The sequence below is a fragment of the Vicugna pacos genome, chromosome 8 (genome assembly GCF_048564905.1).
Source record: "Vicugna pacos chromosome 8, VicPac4, whole genome shotgun sequence".
Classification (NCBI taxonomy): domain Eukaryota; kingdom Metazoa; phylum Chordata; class Mammalia; order Artiodactyla; family Camelidae; genus Vicugna; species Vicugna pacos.
Genome location: NC_132994.1, coordinates 51,644,979 through 51,658,185, shown reverse-complemented (window position 1 = coordinate 51,658,185; position 13,207 = coordinate 51,644,979). Strand labels below are relative to the sequence as shown.

The 13,207-nt window shown below is 35.3% G+C and overlaps 1 protein-coding gene across 1 annotated transcript; it reads left to right on the top strand.

Annotated features, from left to right (window-relative positions):
• Positions 1-5,328: 5,328 nt before the first annotated feature.
• On the top strand, positions 5,329-12,033 carry TAAR1 (trace amine associated receptor 1). The gene is made up of 2 exons (XM_006200063.3): positions 5,329-5,440; positions 10,834-12,033. The coding sequence occupies exon 2, from the start codon at positions 10,949-10,951 to the stop codon at positions 11,963-11,965; it is 1,017 nt and encodes a 338-aa protein (XP_006200125.1). The 5' UTR covers positions 5,329-5,440; positions 10,834-10,948; the 3' UTR covers positions 11,966-12,033.
• The last annotated feature ends 1,174 nt before the right edge of the window (positions 12,034-13,207 follow it).

Below are 13,207 nucleotides of genomic sequence, written 5' to 3'. Positions count from 1 at the left end.
AATTAACTACTGAAAACAGGCACTTTCTCACATGAAATAATCCTTTATGCAGGCATTATTGCCTTCATTGTAAAAAGACAGCACTGAGGATTAAAGAGGCCAAGATATATATTCAAAGTCAACCAAAAAAAAAGTAGTTAAGATGGGATAAATAACCTGCTCCTTTTACCCCAAATGCATGTATAGTTGGTTCTCCATATCTGTAGGTTGCAGATTTGGATTCAACCAAGTGCAAAAAATTTGAAAGAAAAAAATTCCAGAAAATTCCAAAAAGCAAAATTTGAATTTGCCATGCACTGACAACTATTTTCATATCATTTACATTGTATTAGATACTGTAAGTAATCTAGAGATGATTTAAAGTATACAGAAGGATGCATATAGGTTAAAAGAAAATACACCACTTTATATAAGGGACTTGAACATTTGAGAATTTTGGTATCCACAGGGGGTCCTGAAATTAATCCTCCTTGGGTACTGAGGGATGACTGTACTCTTCCACCATGGTATACTTTCTCTTTAGAATGTGTATTAGTCAGGATAGGCCAGGTAATGGTGCAGTAATAGATAATACCAACATTCCCATGGCTTAAAACAGAAGTTTATTTCTTATTCAATTCAGAGTCTATTCTAGGGCTATATTATAGCTCAGAACTCCAGGCTTTTTTCATCTTGTGGCACCTCTATAATTTCTGGAGCATGAGAAAAGGCTACGGAGAAATTGCATACTGACATTTATTTATTTATTTATTTATTTATTTTACTATTTTCTTTTTTATTGAAGTATAGTTGATTTACAATGTTGTGTCAGTTTCTGGTGTACAGCATTATGATTCAGTTATACATTTATATTCTTTATTTTATTTTATTTTACTTCATTTTATTTTATTTTATTTTATGAGTTATAGTCAGTCATACTGACTTTTAAATGCTTTCATCCAGAGTGATACAGAGCATTTCCACTAATATTTTGTTGGCCAAAGAAACTCACATGGTCATGCCAAATTTAGATAAGTAGGGATGGTCATCCCCCTGTGTGTCCAAGAAAGGAAGAGATTCAAAAATATTGGCTAGCATTAGCAATGTCTGTCATTGAATGTAAGTTCCTCAAAGGCATGTATCTTACATTATTTTTCAATTTTTGAATATAGAAATAACTCAATAAATGATCAATGTCTGCCAGGAGTCACCAGGGCTATTTATCCTTCCTTTATTCTCTAACTTATAGTTACATTATACTCCTTGCCTCTTGCCCCATTAATTTGTTGTCAGTACCACATACCTGCTAATTGCAAGCCAATACTAACAGTTGCTCGAACTATCCCTGCCCTTTTCATTGATCTGAAGACAACTGTACCTGTATCTTCTTGCTAGGAGTATGTAAAGGCATCATTGATGTTTTGTGTGTAGCATTTTATAGTTTACAAAACACTTAAACATATATTTTCCTTTATTTCACAAAGTAGGCACATTTTTCTCCATTTTACCTTAGACAGTAAAGTGTCATGTTCAAATCTCCTAACTTATGTGTATCAGATCTGTGGCTTCATGAGGAATTCAGTGCTAATGCTGTTTGATTGAAGTACTGGACACTGATTTTTTTCACTCACTGATTATTAAGGCTAAATTTTAATTGCATCCTTTCCTTTATAAGATCAATCACATTCCTCATTGTCAATCTTGTAACTTTAATAGCCATAGACTTTGATAGAATGCAGGATGAAGGTAAGTACACAATTAATATTAAATATATACACACACCCTGAAGAAAGATTGAACTTAGGTGATCATATTTGTTGATGTGGCATGGAGAACATGAATTTTCCTTAAGACATTGAGAGAAGACTGTCAACATAAAGAGTGGGAACTTTTCAGACTTGGGAGGTAAGTTTAGAAGGAACAATGATAATGTGTTAATTGTGAGCTCCTTTGATCTTTCTATTTTGAAACCAGTTCCGCCTGGTGGTGCAGCCACAGAAATACACCAAGAGCTCTTATCAGTGTTAATAGTTATTTAGCCATCAATACCTTCTAGAAGCTTTGAACTGTTGCCAAAGTAAATAAGGCCCACCTGTCAGCACAGTGGTAGATTACCTCATAAATAGTTAATGTTTAGACAATGTGCTTTGTTGGATAGGTTGATTGGATAAACTCTCAATTGATTTATGAAAATATTAGTATCACAAAGTACTGTTTTGACAGATTATGATGTTGATTTAACTGAAATTGTGAACTACCTGACTTCTTTTCTTCCTGTCTATGATGAAATTTCATCTTGCTCTATCAAAGACAACTCACTGAGGGTTTATTTGTTATCTCAGTATGAGTAAAAAATAATTTAAAAGCCTGACATTGTGTGTACCTAGTCTTAGGAAATTAGTTGTTGTAGAGCTTGATTATAGAAGCATTATAGCAAGAAAATAAAATCTGTTAGCCTGAAAATATTTATAATTCAATTTTAACTGGAAATAACAATGTGAAAGTTATCTTCAGATACTGCTGATAAAAATATACTATAATAATTTTAGTATTAATTTTAATAGTAATAATTTTTAAGAAAATTATAAACACTATTTTGAAACTGTGCTGAAATTACTATGAGTATGTTATTATCTCACCTGCCTAGCTTCTAATTAATAAGATTCCCCTGACCATCCACCCATAGACGGATGTTAAGTGAAGTTCTCAAGAGTGTAGTTATCTCAGTTTTCCCTAGCTAGCTGTTTGGAGGGTCTGTGGGAGAAACAGAGAAGAAAATTCTTCACTGAAACTCCACCCTTTCTAAATTCTTGGTAGTAGTTAGGAGCTGGAACTCTGGAGTCAGGCAAATTTGGAATCAAACTCCACTGCTGCCAGTTAGTAGTAATTTATCTAATTCTTAGTCCCTTCTTTTGTAAAGCAATGGTAAAAATAATACTTATTACTTTAGAGTTATTATGGGAATCAACTAGAGATTTCGCGTAATGCCCTTAGCCCAGTGACTGATTCAGGTTCAGTAAAAGTTGATCCTCCTCTCTCCTTTCTTCTTTCTCCTACTCCTCCTCTTCCTCCCTCTCTTCTTCCCATGTTTTCTCCTCTTCCTCCTCTTTCTTCTTCACCTCTCCCCTTCCTTTCATCTTCTTCCTTATTATTTCTCTTTTTTATTATTGACAGGAAACAAGCTTAGGCTGTGTCCACATGAGTTTAGGTTTTGACTTCAAGAGTTCCTAAGATGCAAGACAAGGTTCAGAGCAACACACTGTGGAAACCCACTATTACAAACCATTGCCCAAGTTTATTCCTCCTCCTCTCTCTTCTGGGGAAAAAAAGGTGAGAGGATGAAGTTACTTCATACTGTGTCACTCCATTCTGGGGTCTTTGGGAGGTGGGATCCTGTATAAAAACCCACATCTTGCAAAACTTTGCAGAAGGCTGTCCTCTATAGGACCTTGTGAGTATAATATCTGCATCAGAGATTCAAGTTCAATACGGAAGTAACATTCAAGGTGTAGTGTCTTGTGGTCAGTTAAAAAAGAGAAAACATCCTTCTTGACATGCATACACCAAATGCCTTGTCACATTTCCATTCTTCTATCTGTGGTAGCCAAAGAATAGATACACAAACAACCCTCCGAAGATCCTCACTATAATGTTCATGAAAATATTGAGTTACTGGCATCAGAATGACTTTATTTATGACTCAATCTACTCTCTGAATGGAGTTTTAAGAGATTTGTGAGACCTGCTAACGTTTGGTCTATCCTCAGGGCTCCGAACTGATCTCAGTTTTTGAGAACTTGTTTGGAGGTTCTAGCAGGGGAGCACAGCTACTTGTATACCCTTGATCAAGAAGAATGATCCTCCACTACTGGGGATGGTCGTCCTCTTCGACCAAGAGTGAGCTTCTGGAGGGACACACATAGAGCCGTGAGGGAGGAAGGGGACACCCGCCTAGCTAGTCAGAGATCAGTCGAATCAACCCTAGTGATCAATAGGGTGACAGATGTCGCAGCCAGATTGCCCTCACATCCGCCCCATTCTAAATTTAGCCCTTTTGTGAAGTCTTCTGAGATCTTCTTTCCAAATTCAGTTTCTATGTGAATCCTTTCCTGGCTGCCTCATGTGCTTTCAAGATCTCTCTTATGTGCGTCCGTAACATGGTCCTTTATACTTTCACTTAGCCCTCTCTCTACTGTGCTGTGAATATCCTTTTGTATGTCTGTTTCACCATTAGCTATCTCTTCCTGGAAGGAAGAATTATAATTATCTTTCATCTCACAAGCCTAGCACCCAGTTGTTGGTTAAATAAATTTTCAGGTTAAAAAAATAATTAAGAACTAGGACTAAAATGAAAAGGTTGACTGGTAGTGCAGTCTAGTAACTAACACAAGAGGAACTATGAGAATTCCATATCAATGTAATATTTTGTTTTTAAAAGGATAATTAATTTAATCAGTAATTTAACATTCAATCAGTAAATATGTGTTGAGCGCTTATGGTTTGCAGACACTATTTTAGGTGATAGGGAGACAGTAATGAACAAAGTAGATAAGATACTTGATTTCCTGAAGCTTAATAAACTCTAATATGTGACATACTCTGTTTGCTCGCTCATTCACAAAATGACAGGTATATGTATGATTCAGGCAAACATTAAACTAATTTTTGGAAAGATGAATAATATTTTGTATGTACTGTTAAACAGAAGTAAAATTGGATGTTATTTCTTGAACCAACCTTTAATGTCTAGGAATTTCTGAAGCTGGAGTTACATTTACCTTGAGTTGTGATCTAAAATGCATTTCTTTCTATTGTGGTTAAAAAATGTGAAAGCCACTGCCTTAAATTATTTTCGAATTAGAAGATGTTATTGGATTTAAATACATTCTAATTTTTAAAAATATTCCTTTGGCAGGTGCAAGTCATCTGTTTTGAAAGTGAGGGTTTTTTTTTGTTTTCTTTTTCTTTCTTTCTTTTTTTTTTTTTTTACTGCTTGTTATCTCCTTTGTACAAATGTCTAATAGAGGAGTGCTTTCCTTTCAAGTGAATGAACAATTAAGGCAGTTTTAATGGACATGTGTTTTCATTTACATGCTGATAAAACCCATGACTGTGGTTACTGTTGGCTCACGCTTGAGGTTATTTTAAAAGTAATGGTAATATTTACCTTCTCTATTTAGCTTGCTCACTGCTAGCTTCCTGATGTTGGTTTAGAATAAAAGCATCTCCCACTTATATTTTTCCATAAGACATTGTTACCTGTGTCAGAAAGATTTATTATCAGTTTATCTTTTTCATATTTTAATATTTGCGTCACTCTGTGTCTGCTTTGACTGTGGTCTGTGGTACAGCGGCAGTGGCTCTAGCCAGCAGCAGGTGTACAGGAGACACGTGCAGATGGCCTCCTCCCAAAGGCAGTATTTCTGCTCATCCACTTGCTCTGTGACCCTTTGCTGACAAGGTAAGTCTGAACACGATGAACAGCCTCGCCAAATCATAGAGACTGGCTGGGATGCCTAGGCAATCTTTTATAGGGAGAATGTTGAAGAGAATAAATGTATCAATGGCTTGGTACTTACATGTTAAATTAAATGTTAGGATTATGTACTGGGAAGATTCACAAAGTTTCTGTAATTTTAGTAAGAGAGGCTAAAAAATAGTTACATAGTTTTGAATAGCTTACTTTACATGTGCTTTTAAAAATGTTTCACTTTTATTAAAAATTCACCTGTGGGAAGCTAGAAAATTTGAAAAGTTGAAATATGATTTTTTAATCTCTTTTCTTGGGAGTGAAGAAGGAAATTCCATATTGTGTTTGCTGGCTAGTTTTTAATATAGTAAAAGGAGTCTTCATAGAGAATTTTCAGTTTTTAAAATTAAATTGTATTTTATTCTTACTATATATGAAACTATAGAACTAATCTCTTATTTATTTGCACAAATATTATTTAGTGGGAAAAACCCTGGTGCATATATGAATGACTTCATGCTTTAATGTTTATACCTCTGTGTGTATGTATGTGTGTCTATACATGCCAAATATTAGATTGATTAACCTAAGAATCTTTTGATACATATTATCTTTTGCACATCTACATAGCAGACTCTCAGGTATAATCTTTTAACCTTATCATAATATAGCTGGAGATTGTTTTCTATCTTTTCTATCAGTCTATGCTCAAATCTAAGCAAACAAATTGATTTTGCCATGTTTCCCATTTCTTCAAGATTGAAATAATGTGCTTCCAGGCATGTCCCATCTGGACGTCCCATGACTCATAACTTAAATATTTAGAAATTCTATCCCTTGACTTTTTCCCTCTTTTAAAGTATTTTTCAAAAATACTTCTAGTGTTTATTCATGAATACTAGATAAATTACAGAGCTGCAAATATATTTTTGGAATAAAATGATTAAAGTCCATTTCAAATTTTGTTTCCAAGTTTGTATAAGAGAACAAAAATGGGATATAGGTTCAGCTCAGAAATTTAGCCAAAATGTGGTTTTCATATAAAGATAAATTTCTTTACTCATATAAAGAATTATATAAACAAATAATATAATTTGTTAATAATTATTCATCAATTATTTTAAAAAAAGTTTTATTGAAGGTTTCATTTGAAACAATTTATAAGCAATCTGTTTAATTTTATTAAATTTTTTTCTGGATATGTAAGGGAAATATTCTCGTAGTAGGAAACATGGAATATAGAAAAATTATAGAGAAGAAAGTAAATCTCACCCATTATTTTATCACCTAGGAAAAATTATTGCTAAAATTTGGTATTATTTCCCCTTTGTTTGTTTATCTGTGTATCTATCTATCTATCTATCTACCTATTTATTGAGTTTAGATCTTATAATCTTTGATTGGAAGGTATTATTCCATACCCATTTTTAATGCTTATGCAAACATGTCCTTGTGTGGGTCTGTGTGTCTCTGTACATGGTATTTTAAAACACTCTGCAAAAGTTTTTTCTTTATTGGATAAGATATTAGTGACACCTTTCTATGTCTCTACATAAAAAGAACCAACTTCTCCAATTTAACATCTTATCGAGCACCATATGTCTACTGATGTTTACGTACCTGATATATGTTCAGTTTTACCTTCTACTTTCATTGCTTGTTACAAAAACTATTGCATTGAATATTGGCTGGGTCAAACTGTTTGGCATTTTAAACTTAAAAAAATACAGATAGAGAAACTTTCCAAAATTAAATGTTTAGTTATGCATCTTGTGATCCCATTAAGAAATTTAACTTGCCAGCCACTCACTCACTATGAAAACAACTAGGGGTTGAAAATTTAAGTTCCACGTTAATATTGTTTTCTTCAAATTTATTTTTTCCATTTCAAAAATCCTTATTTAACAAGCATTGTATCATGTCATATTATCATAACTCTTTTTTTGATATAAACTAAATCTTAATTTAGATATTTCTCATGATTGCTGCTTTTATTTGTAATCTTTTGCTATTTAGAAATTTTTGTTTTAATTTTTATATTGTAGAGTATTTCCTAGAGTCCCTCAAAGGTGATTGTAAAAGTATATCTGTTGTCTTTATTTTTCCTTCATATGATTACTATCTAGCTGAATATAGGATTGTTGAGTTGTTATCCTATTTCCTGAGTTTCTAAGTGCATTCCACTGCTCTCGGGCTTCCGAAAATCACACATGAGAAGCCCTATGCTAGCCTGATTCTCCTTCTGTTTTATTTTTTAGAAGTGGCATTGCTGAGTTATAATTGATATGCAAAGAACTGCGCATATTTTACTTCTATAATTTGCTGAGTTTGGACTTATACAAACACCTGTGATACTGTCACCACAACCAAGGAATTTCTTTTTGAATACCTATAAGATTTTCTCCTTTATCTTTGGAATCAGAGCCAGGCTAAGCGTATGTGCCTTGATTTTTACTGGTCCCAGGGAGCACAGAAATGAGGTAATGAACTCCTCAGTTCATTTGTTCATTGATTCAATCCCTTATTCATTTTTGTGCTCAGTACATGTTGCACACATTTTCCAGGCTCTAGGGCTATATAGTATTGAGTAAAATAGCCCTTTCTCTTATGACACATTATTTCTGTTTGTTTCATCTTATTGTTTGTTCACCCTTCACCCTCTTCCTTCCTCTGCCTATAATGACCCTCTAGAGTACATCTTTTTTTTTATATTGATTTAAATATATATGTTTTCTTGAAAAAAAAACCTTGCAATAGTTCTTGCACATTCCCTTAACATGCCCTTAACATTCCCCTTGGATGTTTACTTGTTTGATAAACAGTATGTACAAGATACTACTATAAGCACTTTACAAATATTAACTCATTTCAGCTACATAAAAGCCCAGGAAATAATTTATTTTTTCCATATTAGAAAACCACATCCCCAAGAGTTTGGGTAGCATGTCTAAAGCCACAGAACTGGGGAATGGCCAAACCTGGACTTGAACGGAGGCAGCTGGGCTCTAAAGGCCACCCTCTTCAGCACCTGGCTCCCAAGTTCAAAACCAAACTCTTAACTTCATCCTGCTTCTTACCTTTCTCCAGTCACCATCTTTCCCATCTTAGTAAGTGGGACCTCCACACTGCAAGCTGCTCAGAACAAAACCTTCCCATTTCCCTTGATAACTTTCTCCCAACTCATATTCAATCTGTCCGCAAATCCTGCTTGCTGCACCTTCAGAGCATATCCAAACTTGACCCCTACTCTCCACACGCACAGCCACTGCCCTGGTCCATACCACCATCTTCTCTCACCAGGTTAATGCAGCAGCTTCCTAATCATCTCACTTTGTCCTTGCCCTCCGCCCCTGTTTTCAGCACAGCAGCCAGAGTGACTCTGTTAGACCCCGTTAGATCATGTTGCTAGATTCAGAACCTCCCAGTGTTTTCCTTTCTCACTCAAAGGCAAAGCTGAATTCTTCCTGTGACCTGTAAGGCCCTATCCAGTGTAGCCTTGTGCAGCTTCTCTGGGCTCCTCATCTATCTTTCTCTGCTTTGCTTGCTCTGCTCCAACCACACTGACACCTGCTATGCTGCAAACACACTAGGCATGCTCCCACCTCAGGGCCTTTGCACTAGCTGACCCCACTACCTTGATTGCTCTTGCTCCAGATATCCATGTGGCTAGCTCCTCACTTCCTTCAGATATTTAATTCAAGGTCACCTCCTTCTGTGGATACCTTATCCTGAATGTCACTCCCCTCCCTATGTGTTTCTTTCCTGCTTTATTTTTTCTCTTTAGCCACCATTACAATCTACCATTTTATTTATTATCATGTTTATTGTCTGTGCCAATCCTTACCCCTCAACTAGACTGTAAGTTCCACAAGGGCAGGAAGTTTCGTTGTGTCTGTTCACCACTCTTCCCCAGCGCCTAGTGCCTGACAGAGGGAAGGTATTTGTTTGAAATTTGTTGAAAAAGAATGAGGGAATTTTCTTTTTTTGTTTGTTTGTTTTTTAGCTTTAGTGTCTTTTAGCTTAGTGTATGTGATGTTTCTCCACTCTATTCACAAGTTCGGTAATTCAGTTTTCAGTTGTAGTTATTCTTTTCCATAATTCCTTTACAGAATTTTAAAAAGATCTGATATAATTTCCTTTGGTTATCTCCCTAAATCTGCTTTGGAACTCAGGTGACTTTCTCTTCTAGGGGCTGGGCATGTGGCAGAATTCCTCTTCTAAGCCTGCACAACTTCTGCCTCTCCCAGGCTCTGTCCACCTGGGCACCAGGGATTGTGGCTTGATTTTTAAAAGGCTATGACTTTCCCCTCCTCCCTCCATGACTGCCTTTTTCAAAGGGCACCATGGATGTCCTTTCCTTTTGCTTTATAACAAATTCTCACACCTGATTGCAAACAGTACAACTTTGTCCTCTGCTCAACATCTTCTGTTGGACGTATTCTCCACACCTTTCACAGAATCTATTCATATTCTTTACGTTTTGAAGAGTGTTGAGGAGGGAACCAAGTCACTCCTGCTTGGTCAGTAGAAAGTCTAAGTAGAAGATACCTAACTTAAATGATAGCGTGAGGCTGAGTGCATGCAAATTTCATAGTTAAAAAAAATCCATCTTTCTTTAAACAAAATGTTAATTATAATTCAAGTATTACATCTTTCAAGCAACATTACTAGATTTTGCCTGTCATTTGTTCTGTCATGAAATGGGCCTGGGTGTCTATTAAAATAAATCTTACAGATGCATTTGATATGAATACGTTTCCTCCTGAGAATGACTAGAAGGCAGAGAGGGATGAGGGGGATAGATGTGTCAAATTTATTAAAACATGTATTTTGGTACCTAATCTTATTCCTTCAATTCTAATTTTGGATAAATTCAGATTTCTATGTGATCTTGACCTAAACTGACAGCCCAGAGGGGATGAGAAGAGTCAAAAAGGAGGGTAAATTCCTGGAATTCTAAGAGTTGGTGCTGTTTTCCAGCGTTTCCAGAACGAAGTGACAGGTTGTTTACTGATTGCCATCAATTTACATTCTTCCTCCAAACTCTTTCTCCCCTTCTTTATATATGTATAACATATAATAATATAATATTTATTGTATATTTTATATAATACATATTAGATATATATTGCAAAATGTATTGCAGATTCCAGAATTTACCTGAGAATTACAGAATCAGACATTTCAGAGTAATAGTTCAGCTTTGCATTTCCATCACAGTGACCAGCATCAAGCAGATGCTAAAAAAAGTTGTTGAACTCAACTTGGAAATAAAAGCTCTTTCTAAAATATCATTTTGTTTTTAACAAGAAGTAATAGGTAAATGTGTTAAAAGTGAGAAGAGTCAAATCACTGATGATTTCCTTTTTTTTTTTCCCTCCCAGGTTTCTGGGATATGTACATGGAAATAAGAGAAGGGACTCTAACCTGATTATGGATTTTGAAGAAAGACTCCTCATTGCACAAAAGAAAAGATAAACTAATGGACAGCCCTCAGGAATGATGTCCTTTTGCCACAATGTAATTAATATTTCCTGTGAGAAAAGCAGCTGGTCGAATGATGTCCGAGCTTCCCTGTATAGTTTAATGGTGCTTATAATTCTGACAACAGTGGTTGGCAATTTGATAGTTATTATTTCCATATCGCACTTCAAGGAACTTCACACCCCAACCAATTGGCTCATTTATTCCATGGCCACTGTGGACTTTCTGCTGGGGTGCCTGGTCATGCCTTACAGCATGGTGAGGTCTGTTGAGCACTGCTGGTATTTTGGAGAAGTCTTCTGTAAAATTCACACCAGCACGGATATTATGCTGAGCTCAGCATCCATTTTTCACTTGTCCTTCATTTCCATTGACCGCTACTATGCCGTGTGTGACCCATTGAGATACAAAACCAAGATCAATATCTTGGTTATTTTTGTGATGATCTTCATTGGTTGGAGTATTCCTGCTCTTTTTGCTTTTGGAATGATCTTTCTGAAGCTAAACTTCAAAGGCACTGAAGAGATGTATTACAAATACGTTCACTGCATAGGGGGTTGCTCTGTCTTCCTCAGCAAAACATCAGGGGTTCTGGCCTTTATGACTTCTTTCTACATACCTGGCTTGATTATGTTGTGTGTCTACTGTAGAATATATTTCATAGCAGAAGGGCAGGCAAGATCGATTGATGCAAATCAGAAGCTTCAAATTGGATTGGAAGAGAAAACTAGAATTTCACAAAGCAGAGAAAGGAAAGCTGCAAAGACATTAGGGATTGTGGTGGGAGTTTTCCTAACATGCTGGTGTCCTTTCTTTGTCTGCACAGTCATGGATCCTTTCCTGGACTATACAATTCCACCCACCTTGAATGATGCATTGGTTTGGTTTGGCTACTTGAATTCCACTTTTAATCCAATGGTTTATGCGTTCTTCTATCCTTGGTTCAGAAGAGCACTGAGGATGATTCTATTTGGTAAAATTTTTCAGAAAGATTCATCTAGGTGCAAATTATTTTTAGAATCAAATCCATAGAATTATTATACTTTACTGTTTTGCAAAACAGTTGGTGATCAAATTTATAAACACAACCTAATCACATCCACCAAATGCAGGGCTTTTATCGGTTATTTGAGTCAGAGATTGTATAGTGAGATGTGATGCTTACATCTTGCTTCTTATTTACCATTCTTACTGTACACACTAAAGTCTTGCAAGTCCAGAATTTTAAGGACTTACATTTTAAAGAACGTTTCCTGCCCTTAGATGAACTGTCATGAAATTGATAGTGGTACTTTACGCAATTGTCCAGTAGTGGTAACTAAGGGGCTGCATCTGGGGACACAAATTAGAATGACTTTGTCATTCATTTGTTTGAGTATATATGCCTCTTCGTAAAATAGACTAAAAGTGTACATAAAACATTATCAGTAACTGTTTATATATAATTTGCTATTTATTAATTCTTAAATCTCTTGATTTTTATATTTTTAAAATGTTTTTTTATGATTTTCACACTTGCAGGAAATTGGAAAATAAGGGAAAAAATTAAAATAATATATCATATAGAAAAATGGAAACAAAAATATCACTCATAGCTCACTTCCTGAAAAAACTGTATCATTCAAAATTCTTAAAAATATCATTTTTTGATGACTATATGATGTTACATTGTATGGATGCACAAAAAATTCTTTTAGCTATTTTCCTGTTGTTCACCACTTAGTTCATTTTGATTTCTTTTTTCAAATAATAGAAATTAAATGTTATTGAAGCTTATACAAATATCTGGAAGGATTCACCATATTTCAAATTTATGCCTGCTGTGGTGGAACTCAAAATACAAGCTGTGTTAAGTAAAGCAAATTCATTTATTGGGCTCTGGTCTACACTGAAAGAGAAGCAGTTATCCATCAATGCAGCTAAACACGAGGGATAAGAACAGGTATGGTCAGAGTAGACGTGCCATGTCCATTAAGATGGTACATACGAAAGAGAAAAGAGGAACAAATAGTGGTTCAGGTAAGATCCCCTAATAGAAGAGGGCAAACATTCCTAGTTATAAGCATCGATTTGCAATTGAGCTGTTTCTCATCCAGACTTCACATGGCTCCTATCATGTTCAGTGGCACTAGGGATTAGGGTTTATTTATCTAATGATTGTGACATGCTCATGGGTAAGGTAGGGGAAAGCAGATAATTTTAGATGAAACTAAAATAAGTGAAATAAAAATGTATGTTCCTGCATATAAATTTCTGTTCACAAACCTGATGATC

Excerpts from the sequence above, each read along its gene's own strand:
- TAAR1 (XM_006200063.3), top strand. The coding sequence starts at position 10,949 with ATGATGTCCTTTTGCCACAATGTAATTAATATTTCCTGTGAGAAAAGC.